The following is a 16,169-nucleotide window of genomic DNA, read 5'->3' on the forward strand; positions in this document are numbered from 1 at the left end:
ACATGGTGAGGAAGAAAATCTATAATTCCTACCTGTCTTTATGATAGATACTGGCTCTCCTCCACCAAGGCTTGCTCTACTGATAGATGGGCTGCTGATATCTGTCCAATAAACCATCTTCTCCAAGCAGTCATAAGCAACTCCAATAACAACTTTATCCTGCATTTTAGACAATGAACAGTAAGAGACTAGTGAGGAAATTCAAAGGTTATATCCTACTTCTAATCAAATCTGTTTTTGTTTGGTACTTAGGAATCAGTCTAGGTGGGTTAAGTGCTGCCTTCTGGCTTAAGGCAATACCCAAGATCAGAAACAAATTACATTGCAGCAATAGAAAAGGAATAGATGGTCACCTAAATCTTGAGACCCCTGTAAGCCCAGCTAAAACCTAATCACTATTTCAGTCTTTCCCAATTTGATATTTGCAAATGAAGAATCTTATGCTGAGACTTTAGGGTGTCACCATCTGTCAGAATGTGTGAAGTCAATTGTCTGACTTTCTATAAGGGAGGTTCCTATATTTAAATGCCAAATACCAATTATAGATAGATTAGGTTTCTGGAAGAATCAGAATATATTACAGAATCATGAAATACTAACTATTCTAATTAATATTAATTTCACCATAAAAATCGATTCCCCTCAAACTTTGTGCTTGATAAAATTCTAGTTTCACTCTGTCCTTTAGCTGACCGGAAGTTACTATTTTTATATTGCTTGTCTTCTCTTCTCCATATTCAAATTTGTCATTCTAACACCTGTTGTCATTGACACAATACTATCAACTAAATTTCCTGGCACAATTTAATTAGCCTCTCAACTTCAAATAAAAAAGATATGTACCATACCTATATGGCATGAGTGTATAATTGGAATTATGGAAAAAATGCAACTTTGGTTGAAAGTACAGGATCAATGATTTCTATTACCTTTTCAAAAAAAATATAATGCTAAGCAATCCATTCAGAGGACCTGAACTATTTAAAAAGATTAAGACCCTACTATATAGCAAGAAACTCAGAGTAATTGCAGAAGAAAATGGAAGATTAGAGGAATATTTTTCAGGTCAGACACAGACAAGAGACAAAAGAATAAGAAGAAAGAAACCTATGACAGAATATAGACACTGACCACTTTATAGGAAACTATTGCAAGATTATAACAGTAGAAATGTAAGTACATCAAGAAAGAAAGTACCCGGGATGAATCTTATATGTCTCATAAATTTTTATAGCTATCTACAAATCAAAGAGTCCCAAACAATAAAAACTTTATAGGAGACCCTGACATGCTTAGAAAGCCCATAAAAATTAGCTCCATGTAGAGTAAATTTGTTTGTAAAAGTTCAGCATGATTATCTCAGAAGTAAGAAAACATAAAATACAACACTTCAGGAACATTTTATTCCTTTAGAGAGCCCTGACTTTAACCACTAATTATACATGCCACTTTTTTTTTTTAAGGCAAGGGTTCAAAAAATGTACTAGACACAATGTTAAGTCTAGTCATTCAATACAGAATTACTCCTAGCAGTGGACTAGAGAGACATTTTTCAAGCGATAGAAATATGTAGAGAAATGGATAATGAAGATGGTAGAACTTGCTGAGATGACTGCTTTAATTAGATATAGGACATTGTCTAAATTTAAGGATGATGGAAAACTCCTTATTGATTTTTTGGTGGAAAAAAGAAAATAATAATATATGGTTTTGAAGATTAGAATAAAAACAATAGATTATAGAGAAAATTTTAAAAAATAAAAGAAATGTATCATGTTGTTTCTGGTATACTTACTGGCACATACAGCAAAGCTTTTGCATCTGATTTCTTCATAACATTTCCCTCCAGAGGGACATGGTCAATCTTCCCACTCTGAGCAATGAGCAAGTGGCTTCCTGGAGGCAGGGGAATTGTATCTGGTTTTACTGAGGGTCCAATTGTAACAGGAGGAGCAACTGTGCCCAGACCTTATTGACCAATAATATAAAACACATATTACTCAAAGACAAGACTTGCCATATCTACAAGGCCTGATAATTTTACCAATATAGTACAAACCTCACAGTTTAGCACATTGCTACAATACATACATAGGAGATTGCAATTTGGTGCATTGTTATTTGAAATTTAGGTCTAATGACCTTAGCTGCCCTGGTTTCAGATTGCAATGCAGGCCTCCACCACAAAAAGTGATCAGATTCTAAATGCAAAACTTAATCATGATTAAACCACTGTATGCACGCATCCTCAAACATGCAATCATACAAACCTATAGCTTATAAATGTTCACTGCATACTATACTTCTTGCTTAAGAGATGCAACCATTAAAAACAAAGGTAGCAATCCACACATTCAGGTACAATACTGAAAACTTATTTGTTTATATTACAGTTGATTATTTATTTATTTATCCATCCATCCACCCATCATACATACATGCACACAGCAAAAAATGTAAGTGTGAAGTTCCCAATCATGTATTACTAACAATATTAAAAAACATTGAACAGCCCCCCCAAAACCAAGAAGGACGTTCTTCCCCAACCATTATTCATTCCTCAGACATCCATGCAAAAAACACAGGAAACAACTGATTAAATGTGCATTATGATATCTCAATAGAAACCACATAAGTTACATTTTTGTGTCTGACATCAGGAAGCAAGTCCAAAGAATCAGTTTGATATGTGAGGTGTTAATACATGTTTCATCACTGTGGTTTGTACCAAGAACCTATGTTTTAACTTTCTGTTACCAACTAGGCCAGTTTTCAATCTTGGCAACTTTCAGATGTATAGACTTCAACTCCAAGAAAAATTCTGATAGTTGAAGTCCACACATCTTAAAGTTGCAAAGATTGAGAAACACTGAACTTGGGTAAAATGCAGTATTGGACTGGAAAATGTATCCAAAATGTTTCATGCTAACAATATTTTACATTTTCTACTGCAGTTTCTATTACTGAAAATACAAATCTAATTATAAAATAAAACCAAATAATTCAAATCACATATATAGTATAAAGGTACATTTCATTTAATCACAGAATTTTGATATACAAATAGCTGAAAATATATCAAATTCCTAACATATCAATCTTCTTAGTTAATTTAAAAGTAAGAATAGGCAAAATCTAAATGAAGAAAATCATTGCACTAACTTATTAACTTAGAAGCAACTTACATGGAGGTTGGATACCCGGGCCGCTTCTAGTACCATCCATCTCATTGCCATCTCTGTCCACACACCAGCAGTAGCCGGTGCTAGGATGGCACTGGGTTGGCAAGTAATTCCCATAGATATCACACTGGGGAATAAATTGGCCAATTGGCCTAGGTCCTCTTGGGCCCAAAGCCAGAATTTGTTCTTGTTCTCTTTGACATTTGGTCTTCTCTACTTCTACAATAAAAAGAAGAAAATGTAAAAAATGCTTTAATTTTATTTCTATTAGGTGGGTTACCTAAGCCCATATTCTGTCCACACAAGTTCTTCAAAGTCAGCTGGAATCCATATAGATCACATCAGAAATGGCTGATGGTCTGTCATTTAGACTACTCACTGTTTGTTTCACTGTTCAGTGAAAAGATAAACTTTTTTTTTCTTTACACAATATGCACTTAAACTTTGGATTCAACATACAAGGAAGTTATACAAGGGGAGGGGCCAATGGTCACTAGGTTTCGTGTGATGGTTTCTGAAGGCCTTCTGTTGGCTTACTTATGAAGTTATTTGGGTGCTGTAAGAATAGACTGCTGGGCTAAATGTGTCAGAGAGCCAATCCAGCAGTACCTTGTGGATGTCTTTATTCTTTCTCTTTTTGCTGGAAGAATAGTGTTTCTAAGTAGCTATTATTGTTTTTTTGTGGGTTTGGGCAAAATCAAACCAATGGTCATTTTTTCCACAGCTGTAAATAATATATTTGAATAAATTAAATGCAGAAAACATTTGAGTATTAGACTGCAAAGATACTCAAGAGAGAACCAGTAAGTCTATTCCTATGTTCTTAACTATGTGTGCCCTAAAAGTATTTAGATAAAAAGATCCCAGCAGCACAGCTGTATATTCTACAGATGTAGTCCAACCCTCGTGGAGGATATCAGGTTGAAGTAGATTGGTATAAGATAACTCCTCTTTCTCATGATAGCTCTGGGAAGCAATATGTCATTTTAAAGTGATATTCTTAAGAGACATTCAAAGAAAAGTTAATTACCAGTAACACTTCAATATTAGGAGCTTATACTTGAAATCCGTTCAGTTTTACCTCTGTTAGAAAGCATTACCAATTTGATGCAAATTGTTATCAGCAATTCATTTCCTTTGTGAAGGATAAAACACTTTACAGTTGATGAATGGTACTTAGTGATAATAGCCTCTAGTCAGAGTGTCTTTTATTTGTTTCTGTATGGTAAATAAAGCCTATGAAGAAAAGTTTCTTTTTGAAATAAAACAATGGGAGTGTGAAGATATAGTGAATTATAGACACTCTTAGTACAGTGGTACCTCTACCTAAGAATGCCTCTACTTAAGAACTTTTCTAGATAAGAACCGGGTGTTCAAGATTTTTTTGCCTCTTCTCAAGAACTATTTTCTACTTAAGAATGCAAGCCCAGAAAAAATTCCCAGGAAATTTGAGAGCGGCATGAAGGCTCGTCCAATTTCCTGGCATTCCTGTCAGGGGAGCCCTTTGGTGGTGCTTAAGGAGGCTTTGGCAGTCCAGAGCAAACGAAGCATTTTCCTTTCTCTGGGCGCTTGGAGAGGGAATAAATCTCTGCCAGTACCCAGAGAAAAGAAAAGCTCCGTTTGTTCTGGGCAGCTCAGAGCGAAGAGAGCGTTTTCCTTTCTCTGGGCGCTTGGAGAGGGAATAAACCACTTCGCTGTGGTGACCCCCTCTCGCTGCCTCCCATACACCCGGCACGAGGTTGCCTCCTGGAGCGTCTGGACGTGGAAAGGCAAAAGGGGATGCTTCGCCCCAGCTGGATCAACTTGGCTTCAGCCAAACTGACGAGTCACCACAGTGAAAGAAAGGCGCCGGCTACAAAGCGAGTAAGCGAGAGAAGAGGGGAGCCCTTCAGCATGGGAAGGAAGAGAAAGCAGGTAGCAGCAGCAGCAGCCTTTCAGTCAAAGGAGCAGGAGGTTCCCCCTTCTCGCCCGCCTGGGTTTCTCTCTCTGGCGCAATGTATGGGAGGCAGCCTTGCACTGGGTGTATGGGAGGCACATGCTCCTCCTCGCCACCTCAGACTCCCTCTTTTTTTTTTAAGCGTTAAGTTTTGGATTTTTTTTTATTCCCCTCACTTCACCTTCTTCCTTTGGCAGCGACTGTCCTCCCCCTCTTCTTCTTCCTTCTCCTCCCACCCAAATTCCAAGCTATTATTTCTTTCCTAATGAGTTTTCACGCATTATTTGCTTTTACATTGATTCCTACGGGAAAAATTGCTTCTACTTACAAACTTTTCTACTTAAGAACCTGGTCACAGAACAAATTAAGTTTTTAAGTATAAGTACCACTGTAAATGTTTTACATATTATTCCAAAGGTTTACCTTGTGGTGCACAGTGGAAGCCATCTCCATGATAACCTGCTTTGCATTGGCAGCTGAAGGACCCTGGGCTGTTGTAGCAGTCAGCATCTGGATGGCAACTGTTCGATTGACATTCATCTACATCTATTTTTACAAGAGAATAATAATACAAGATTTAAGGTTCTTCTATGCAATATCTTATTGTAAATCCTCTGCAAAATATTTGAGTCTGCAACCCCATGGATTTTTCTGTGCAAGGAATCAAGGCATAGTGCCTACTGAGTCAAATAGTATCAAACTATTTTAACAGATTAGCAGAGTTGGAAGGACTTTGCAGGTCATCTAGTCCAACCCAAGCAGGAGACCCTATACCTGCCTCTATCTAGGATCAAACTCACAACCCCCTGATTCTGAGGCAAGAGCTCCACCTCTAGGCCATAGCAACTGGGTTTTTATTTGTTTGATAATTTACAAACAACATTTATGCACATAGATTGTGGGCATGCTAAATGGTTCCAAGATAGTTGTAACTATCTTACTCAATGATTAAGGTGTTTTAAAGAAAAATTTAGGAAGTTGGAATATACTAATATTCTGTGCATCTAAAATTCTAAATGAATAGTCGATGGCATAGTAAATTCAATGAGAATCAAATATTGGAGAAACATTTAATTTCCCCCATCGATATAAAATATGCATTCATAGTAATAGTATAATATTTACAATGAGATTATTTTATAACTGTTAGTATTGAAACAAACAATTGCTATTTGCCTGCAAATCCTGAGTATTCTAGATGGAATCGGTGAACTTTTGATAAGTTCATGCTGGTAACAATTGGTTATTTCTGCCTTTTTAGAATTTATGAAGATATAGTTATAATTAATAAAATTTTCATATAAATTATTATTGCACATTTGCTTTAAAAAAATTAATATTAAAAAAAACTTTTTAAAAATATGGAGAATACTTCACCCCAGCAAATCCCTCACCTATGCAGGAACGTCCATCTCCAGAAAATCCCGAAATACATGAACAAATATAAGTAGATCCACCCGAGTAGATGCAGCGGGCACGTTGGGGGATATCACATGTGTGTGAACCCATCAAACAATGATTCACTTCACGTTCAATAGCTGTAAATCAGATATGAATATGCAAAGAAGATTAAAATTGAAACTTTTTCTTTTTAAAAAAATAATCAGAAGATGTTCAAAGTGTTGGTTATGACCTTTAAAGCCCTTCCTGGCATCGGACCAGAATATCTCCGAGACCGCCTTCTGTCGCACGAATCCCAGCGACCGATTAGGTCCCACAGAGTGGGCCTTCTCCGGGTCCTGTCAACTAAACAATGTTGGCTGGCGGGCCCCAGGGAAAGAGCCTTCTCTGTGGCGGCCCCGACTCTCTGGAACCAGCTCCCCCCAGAGATTAGAACTCCCCCTACCCTCCTCGCCTTTGGCAAACTCCTTTAAACCCACCTTTGTCGTCAGGCATGGGGGAACTGAGATATCTCCCCCGGGCCTATACAATTTATGTATGGTATGCTTGTGTGTATGTCTGTTTAATAATGGGTTTTTAAAAAATATTTTATATTGTAAATTATTAGATTTGTTATAAACTGTTTTTATTGTATTGTGAGCCGCCCCGAGTCTACAGAGAGGGGCGGCATACAAATCTAATAAATAAATAAATAAATGTTGAAAACTGAGAAAAAACTGAGTGCTGTAGACTTTGAGTACTGTAGTACTGAGTACTACAATACTGAGTACTTAGTAGTACAGTACTGAGTACTGTAGACTTTGTAAAAGTAATCTTTCCAAGCTGGGATTTCAAGGTATTATCAACTTTATACCTTAGATCAGTGTGAGCAAACCTTTTCTGCACTGAATGCAGGGGAACACCAGAAACCGGAAGAGCAGCTCCCAGGTGTGCATGCACGTACTGGGAAGCTGAACTTCCGATTTCCAGCATGTGCCTGCATGCCAGAGAACTGCGAAGCCAGAACCCGGAAGAGCAACAGGTGTCGGCTGGCATGCCTGGAGAGATGGCTCTGTATGCCACTTCCAGCACGCGTGGCATAGTTTTGCCATCACTGCCTGAGATGTTGCAAAATTTGGGAGAAATCATAAAAACACTGGGTAGCCAAATTGTTACTTAGAAGAGTAAAGTGTGTTATGGCATCTATCTAGTACCCATGTCACCAGTGCTCTCTATTTATTTATTTTATGATTATCAGATATATTTTGGTTTCCTTCCTGTCAATTTTGCAGTTTATATATAGATGATAGAGTCGTCTTTCAGTTTAGCTGCTTCTTTTTTACCACATTTCCTGCATTCTGCTTTTTTCTCAAGCACAGGTTCTAACATTCATGGTAGATCTTTCCATCATTTAGTTTATTATGTTGCACAAAATGTTTCACTTCTCTACAATTCGCAGCACATTTTGCTGGTTTGAACCAATAGTCAAGATGGAAATCTACAGATGTCAAGAAAAAGAAGCATGGCAAGTTCTGTTTGTCCCAAGCTTCTAGTCCAGTGGTTCCCAATCTTTTTCTGGCCATGCCCCACCGAAGTATCTCTAACATCCTGATGCCCCCCCGACCCTGACATATAATTCTTACTATTCAAAAAGTGAACTCCTACTCACACGGAGGAAGCCTAAAAGGTCATTAACTTGGTTTAAACAAGGTTCCAATTTCCCCCATTAAAAATCCAGTTGCCCCCTGTGGGGCATGGGCCCCATGTTGGGAACCACCCTGCTACCCTGTTGATTTGTCATTAACAGAATTAGGAGATCTCAGGGAATCCCATATTTGCCATTCACAATGTGCTATGAAGAATTTTTCACCTACTTTCTAAATTATCTCTCCCACCTTCCTTTTCCTATGACATCTAGGCATGAATTTGCAGACAGTATTCATTTCTGCTTGAAAATGAATGTGGGAAAAGGAGAATGTAGGCCATAAATATATAAACATAATGAAACCTGTATCTTGAACAAAAGAAAAGACTCCAAAGATGGTAGTCATTAGTGTGTGTGTGTGTGTGTGTGTGTGTCCTAGTACTAGCATTTACTCAAAATCATTCCAGTAGAATTTACCACCAGTTACTGTTTTGCATCTGGGGAAGACAGACAGATAGATACGCACACAGTATATAGCACAATTTTTATATTTTTGCTTAAATATATCTTGTGACACCAACTACAGAGCGCAATATGTTCTTGAAATTCTGCAGTATTGCGTGCAACATTTAGATCCTGGAAATTAATCAACTGTATAATTCAATACATAAACAAAACCTGGCAATGGCTCCGTGGGGAGAAACAATAAAGCCACGAAAGGGGTCTTTGCAAGCTCTGGTTGCTTATACAAAGAATGATTCACTATCTTATCAAAGTTTAAGCCACCGATGACCCAGAATTACAATTCGGCAACTGACTATAGGCTGCAACTTGGTGAGATATAAAAATGTTGGCAGATTAATGAGTTTTAAACAAATACAGAACATTTCCAAACTGAATAGTCATCAGTCACTTGGGAATTAAATTGTCTCTAAAACATGAGAGAAACTACCCTATTTTTTGGAATATAATATACCCCTTTTTACCCACAAAAAGAGAGTGAAAATTTGGGTGCATCTTATACAGCAAATGTTTATGTTTATTTATGTTTATGTTTATTTAGATTTGTATGCCGCCCCTCTCCGCAGACTCGGGGCGGCTCACAACAAAGTGAAAAAACAGTTTACAACAAATCTAAATTTCTACTAAAAACATTTAAAAAACCCCATTTTCTAAACACACATACGTACAGACATACCATTCATAAATTGTATATGCCCGGGGGAGATGTCTCAGTTCCCCCATGCCTGACGACACAGGTGGGTCTTAAGGAGCTTACGAAAGGCAAGGAGAGTAGGGGCAGTTCTAGTCTCCAGGGGGAGTTGGTTCCAGAGGGCCGGTGCTGCCACAGAGAAGGCTCTTCCCCTGGGGCCCGCCAACCGACATTGTTTAGTTGACGGGACCCGGAGAAGGCCCACTCTGTGGGACCTAATCGGTCGCTGGGATTCGTGCGGCAGCAGGCGGTCTCGGAGATATTCTGGTCCGGTGCCATGAAGGGCTTTAAATGTCATAACCAACACTTTGAATTGTGACCGTAAGTTGATCGGCAACCAATGCAGACTGCGGAGTGTTGGTGAAACATGGGCATACCTAGGTAGGCCCATGACTGCTCTCGCAGCTGCATTCTGCACGATCTGAAGTTTCCGAACACTTTTCAAAGGTAGACCCATGTAGAGAGCATTACAGTAGTCGAACCTCGAGGTGATGAGGGCATGAGTGACTGTGAGCAATGAGTCCCGGTCCAGATAGGGCTGCAACTGGTGCACCAGGCGAACCTGGGCAAACACCCCCCTCGCCACAGCTGAAAGATGGTTCTCTAATGTGAGCTGTGGATCGAGGAGGACACCCAAGTTGCGGCAAATGTAGCCTCACCCACCTACCAGCCCCCCAACCTTTGGAGGTTGCATTTTCAGGAGGTTCTAGGCAATGGGGGATCTTCAGTTTCATTTGGAAGTTTAAAACAAACCCTAATACCCTATGGGCATTTAAGTGGAGTGGGGATGGGGGATGATTTTCATGGGGGCAGAAGAGAGACTTCACACTGAAGGCTCCACTCCTGAGACACCCCTGTCTTCCTACCTATAGCAGTAGGTGTTGAAAGCCTGGCTTTCTCACAACAAGGTTCAATAGAGACACAGTATTTCAGTGCTATTGGATGCTGCCATCTCAAATTCATGGCCAGGCTCCCCCCCCTCACTTTCCCATTACAAAGTTTTCTGGCTGGAGAACCACAAGGATTGCTTTCCTGGCAGCTGGCCTGCAAGGACTGCTTGTTCAGGATTGGAGAGCATGAATCCTCCCATTCCACGCTCTCTTCCCCCCACCCCTCCCGTGTTCTCCTCCTAGCCCTTCCCTACCAAGGAGGGGAGAGGGCAACCAATGATCCTCTGGGCAATGATGTTAACCCTCTGGAGTGCTGTCCTATCGGCCACTGTGAAATTAGCAAACCATACACAGGTGCAGTAAGTTAAGATACTCTTTATAGCGCAGTGGTAGATGGTCACCAGCAATTTTTCATTGTTGTCGTTTCCTGAGAAGTCTCAATTAATATAATCTCTGCTGGGCCCTTTTGACCACTGCTGCAATGTGAGCGCCCAAGGTCAGGTCCTCTTTTATGATAACACCCCAAAACTTAAAACTGGCAACTTGCTCCACTTGGTCCCAATTGATAACCAAGGGCTGGATGTTTGATGTATTTCTTCTGTAGTCCAAATCATAATCCTAAAATTTGTGAATTTGTGCTTGAAGCAGTCAGTTTTATTTAATCCAAGACCATTTGATTAGCTACTTTTTGTAGCCAATGGTACCAACTTCAGGGACATAATTCAATCCTTCTTTATTACTCAAAAGATACCACTTCAAAGTTTGGAGTTGTGTTTTTTGCTTTCTTAAAATATCTTTACTTTTCTTTTCTTTTCTTTTTTATAAAGATTTTATTACAAATATATACACATTTACATACAATATGTTTTATATTAATACAATGCTAAATCAACGCATAACAAATAAACGAACAAACAAACATGACAAACAAACAAACAAACAAAAAGAAAATATTCTTAAAAAAAGATCTAATTGCTTATTTAAGTACATTAATAACAATAACTATTCACTTAGTATATTTTATAATATTTGTACTTATATTCCCTTCAGGAGGTAAGTTTTGAATTATTTTTGATTTTAAATTATTTTCTGGTGAAGCATGTTGTGTCCTCAGCGTATACCATTTTCTCTTGTAGGTTGTCACTGTTCTTTAAATCATTTAATTCTTTCTTATCCGCCTTCTTTTATTCATATTCAATTTCTTTAATATCATACAGATCTTTCTTTATAAAAAGGTTTTTTGTATATATGTCTTTTGTATTTTTTTTTCTATGTAATGAAAAGGATATAAAGTATTGTTAATTTGATTTTTTTTTTGAATTTTATTTCTTTTCTTAAACCAGTTATAAAGATGTATCCAGGTTTTATCGTGTTCGGAATCCTCTTTATTTTTTAATTTAATTGTTAGTGCGTCAAATTCAGCACAGTCTAATATTTTTTTAATTATCAAATCGTCTTCAGGAGGTTCGGGTTGCTTCCAATTTTGAGCTATCGTTATTCTAATTGCTGTCAATATATGAATTAATAAGTAGTGTTTGTTTTTTTCAATTTTTTGATCTATAATTCCCAGGAGAAAGGCTTCAGGTTTTTTATTTATCTTCATTTGTAAAATCTCTTCTATCCAATTCTGCATTTTGTTCCAGAATTTTTTCATTTTTGAGCAGGTCCACCAAATGTGGTAGTATGTCCCCATTTTTTTACACCTCCAACATTTTGGACTTGTTCCTTTATACATTTTGGCTAATGTTGCCGGTGGAAGGTGCCACCTATAATACATTTTGTATATATCTTTACTTTTCATATCTTCTTACAATTAATCTCACTTTACTTTGGGATGCTATCTATCAACATTCTCATTCTTTATTGTTGACAAGTATAAAGATTAAATCATTATTTTGCTTATATTTTCCATTATCTATTTTATTTTAACTATCTGGTTTGAGATCAGAGGTAAATACAGTAGTACCCCTAGATACGAGCATAATTCGTTCCATAAGGGAGCTTGTATCTCGAGGCAACTCGTATTCTGGAACAAATAACTTTTCCCCCCTCCGAGATAACCAAAAGCAAGGATTCTTGTGCCACCTAGTGGACACTCGGCTCGTATCCCGAATTTGAGCTCGGAACTAGAACAGAAATGTCTCTCCCCTCGTGGCTCATATCTTGAAATACTCGCATGTAGAGCAGTTCGTATCTAGAGGTACTACTGTAGTTCTACACGTGATTCTATTTCCCTTTTTAAGATCTGGAGCAAAATGTTGCTTTGTATGTACATTGAGAGTTTATGCACTGGAGACAAATTCCTTGTGTGTCCAATCACACGTAGCCACTAAGAATCTAAATTGTAAAAAAAATTCTAATTTGCACATTCTTTTGCAGGTTCTTTTCTTGCAATCTCATAGCCATACATTTTTTTCTGAAATCTTTTGACACAATGCATTTTCACTTGTACCATGGCTTTTCCTATATGATACTAGGTACTGCCTGATTAAGTCACTTTGTATAGGAATAGGTTCTGAACTCATACACAATCCCTTGAAATGTTTTTGTCATTCTATAAAGCTCTTTCTAAATGGCTTTAGTATTGTCTGTTTACTTTTTTTGGCCTCTTTTTCATTTCTTCTGTGCTTTCTCTTTAATAAACCTCTTAGTTGTAAATCTTCTTTTGATTTTCTTATAATAGCTCTCTATCTCTTTAGCCATTTTCTTTTATTTCTTTGAGTTCTTAACTGAGACGTATTTCCTTGTGGTTTTTGTTTACTTTGTAAAATGTCATCGTAGAACTTTCATCCGCTTTCTCTTCCCTACAACAATAGCATCTTTTGATGGATACTTGGATCCTTTCCTCTTCAAATATTTCCCCCCTCTTTGGTTTTTTTTCATTATTTGATGCAGCTTCTCAGATTCACTTTTGCACAAGCTAAGGATAGCAGATCTATTCCTTATACTGATTTTATCTTTTGTCTGTACAGCCTTGAGGTCATACTTTCCTGACATAACTGCTGAAAAACCTGAAAATATTTTTCCCTTAGAGAGTAGATGGCTATAACTCTTGGGAACAAAGTAAATCAACTTTAAAAGAAAAAGGAAAAAAACTATGTGTGAAGAGAGTGAGGAGGCTGAGTAAGAATTGGGAGGAACTCTAAACATCAGTAACTAATAGATAGTGCAGTGTAATAGAGGTTTATCTAAAGTAAGGTTCTACATTTAGGTAAGAAAAACAAAATGCACAGATACAGTATATGTGGTACCTTGCTCAACAGTAGCAACTGTGTGAGGGATCTTTGAGTCCTAGTTGGCAACCATTTAAATATGAGCCAGCATTGTGCAGCATGTGCCAAAAAGCCGACACAGTTCTAGGCTGCATTAACAGAGGGATAGAATCAAGATCACGTGAAGTGTTAATGCCACTTTATAAGGCCTTGGTAAGGCCACACTGGGAATACTGCACTCAGTTTTGGTCACTACGATGTAAAAAGGATGTTGAGACTCTAGAAAAAGTGCAGAGAAGAGCGACAGTGATTCCTAATCTTTTATTGGTCATTTCCCACTATCATTAAAAACAATCGATACTACACAATCATACCATATTCAAGTCTTACTAATCAGAAGGGGGGCATTAATCCCCCCATGCCTGGCGACATAAATGGGTCTTCAGAGTCTTGTGGAAGGCGAGGAGGGAGGGGGCAATTTTAATCTCTGGGGGGAGTTGATTCCAGAGGTGAGGCCAGCCTGAATTCAGGAGCTTTATTATTAAACAAGCCAAAGAGCAACAACCAAGGCAAGCAAGATATAACAATCAACCAACAAGGCCATGCCTGGCAACTATATACATAGTCTGTTGCCAGGCATGGCTAACCAATTAACAATCAGTATTTTCCCACCAGGAAACCCAGGATGTAATAATAATAATGATAATAATAATAATAATAATAATAATAATAACAACAACAACAATAATAATAATAACAATAACAACAACTATTATTATTATTATTATTATCATTATCATTATCATCATTGTTTTTATTATCTAATTAATGACAGACTCAACCCTGACAAGATGGAAATGTTTAATACAGCTGCTTGGCAGACAATAAGCTGTGGGTTTTGCCTCCTAGGGACAAGTCCATCTGTCCATCCATTACCTGGGGAAAGTCTTTACCCCCCTCAGAGAGGGTCCGCAATTTGGGCGTCCTTCTTGATCCACAGCTGAGCTTAGAAGACCATCTCTCAGCTATTGCAAGGGGGGCATTTGCACGGGTACGCCTTGTGCACCAGTTGCGGCCCTATTTGGACAGGGAGTCACTTCTCACAGTCACTCAGGCCCTTATCATCTCGAGGTTCGATAACTGCAATGCTCTCTACATGGGGCTGCCTTTGAAGAGTGTTCAGAGACTGCAAATTGTGCAAAATGCAGCCGTGCAAGCTACTGTGGGACTCCCAAGATCTGCCCACATCTCAACATCACTCTGCGATCTGCACTGGTTGCCAATTGGTCTCCGGTCACAATTCAAAGTGCTGGTTATGACCAACAAAGCCCCACATGGCTTAGGACCAGATTGCCTACAGGACCATCTTCTGCCTCATGCACCCCAGCGACTGGTCAGGTCCCACAGGGTCGGCCTTCTCCAGGTCCCGTCGGCCAGACAATGTTGTCTGGCGGGGCCTAGGGGGAAGAGTCTTCTCTGTGGTGGCCCTGGCCCTCTGGAACGAACTCCCTCTCTCGTGGTCTTTGCTGCTACCTTTGGGGGATGTGAGAGATGAGATTGTCTCCGGACGATGTTGTGAATTATTGAATTGAATGAATGGGAATGACTGCATATGGGGATTTTTATGATTTTATTAATAATTCTTTTTAAACAATAATTAGATTTCTTCATACATATTGTTTTCATTATGTTGATGTTGTACGCCGCCCTGAGTTGCTTCGAAAAGGGCAGTGTAGAAGTATTATTATTATTATTATTATTATTATTATTATTATTATTATTATTACTAATAATAGTGACTTACTTAACAACTGCAACGATTTATCATGTAATTCCAGGCTCAATTATGGTCTTTAAGTCTGGGACTGTGTATATGTAGAATACAAGTTGTTGAATATTGCATCTAGCTCAGTATAGTCTGCACTAAATCCCAAAACTACAGTATCTCCAGATATTAGAGGGTTTTTTTACTTCCTTCTCCTTTAGGAGAGATACAGTTAACTAAACAATTGCATTTGACAAGGAGAAAGAAAAAATAATTAAAAACATTCCTAGCTACAGCCAAGCACTAAAGTTTCTTCCAAACAGATGTTGAAGCTACTAAAATATAAGGAAATGTTTAATACAGCTGCTTGGCAGACAATAAAAAAATGCATCAGACTAAAACTTTAGAAACCTTATCACATTACATGCCTTCACTATCAACTGTCTAATCTCCCTTTATTTAAAGTTTAATCTTAACTCAGCCACAGTTTTATGTCTCTCCTCTTTCCTCAATACTCTTCTTTAGGACATTTTTAATATAGCAAGTAATTTATTCAGTAAAAGTTAAAAAAGACACTTCACCACAAATTCTGCTGGGATCACATTGCATGTTTCTCTACTAGGGGATCCATGATAGAATAGATGTTATGAGTTATGAAATCCAAGACTGTATTAATTTCACTACTAAAAAAATTTAAAAAGGGGCGCAAGTATTGGCTCTAAATTTTTACATGCATTTGTTGATTTAGTTGATTTTTTTCTATTATTTAGCTGTAAAAATCTCCCAGGTGCTCTTTGCCAAGTGTCCTCATCGTCTCTAGCAATACTGGAATGACCCAGAATTGCAGAGCAGAATGGGATATTTTTACACTTAAACAGGGATGGGCTGCTGCCCGGATGGAGGGGGACGCAGTGGGGTAACGAAAATGGAGCTCCACTCCAGAGCA

At 38.2% G+C, this 16,169-nt stretch overlaps 1 protein-coding gene across 1 annotated transcript in view; it reads right to left on the bottom strand.

Annotated features, from left to right (window-relative positions):
* The window catches only part of NID1 (nidogen 1), a 62,675-nt gene that overhangs the window by 11,083 nt on the left and 35,423 nt on the right, over positions 1 to 16,169 (bottom strand). Inside the window, exons 11-15 of the mRNA XM_070734006.1 lie at positions 6,513 to 6,656; positions 5,542 to 5,664; positions 3,186 to 3,401; positions 1,796 to 1,968; positions 33 to 159 (exon numbers count right to left, since the gene is read on the bottom strand). Coding sequence (XP_070590107.1) covers positions 33 to 159; positions 1,796 to 1,968; positions 3,186 to 3,401; positions 5,542 to 5,664; positions 6,513 to 6,656 — 783 coding nt within the window. The remainder of the gene's footprint in view (positions 1 to 32; positions 160 to 1,795; positions 1,969 to 3,185; positions 3,402 to 5,541; positions 5,665 to 6,512; positions 6,657 to 16,169) is intronic.

This window comes from Erythrolamprus reginae, chromosome 1 (genome assembly GCF_031021105.1).
Source record: "Erythrolamprus reginae isolate rEryReg1 chromosome 1, rEryReg1.hap1, whole genome shotgun sequence".
Taxonomy (NCBI): domain Eukaryota; kingdom Metazoa; phylum Chordata; class Lepidosauria; order Squamata; family Dipsadidae; genus Erythrolamprus; species Erythrolamprus reginae.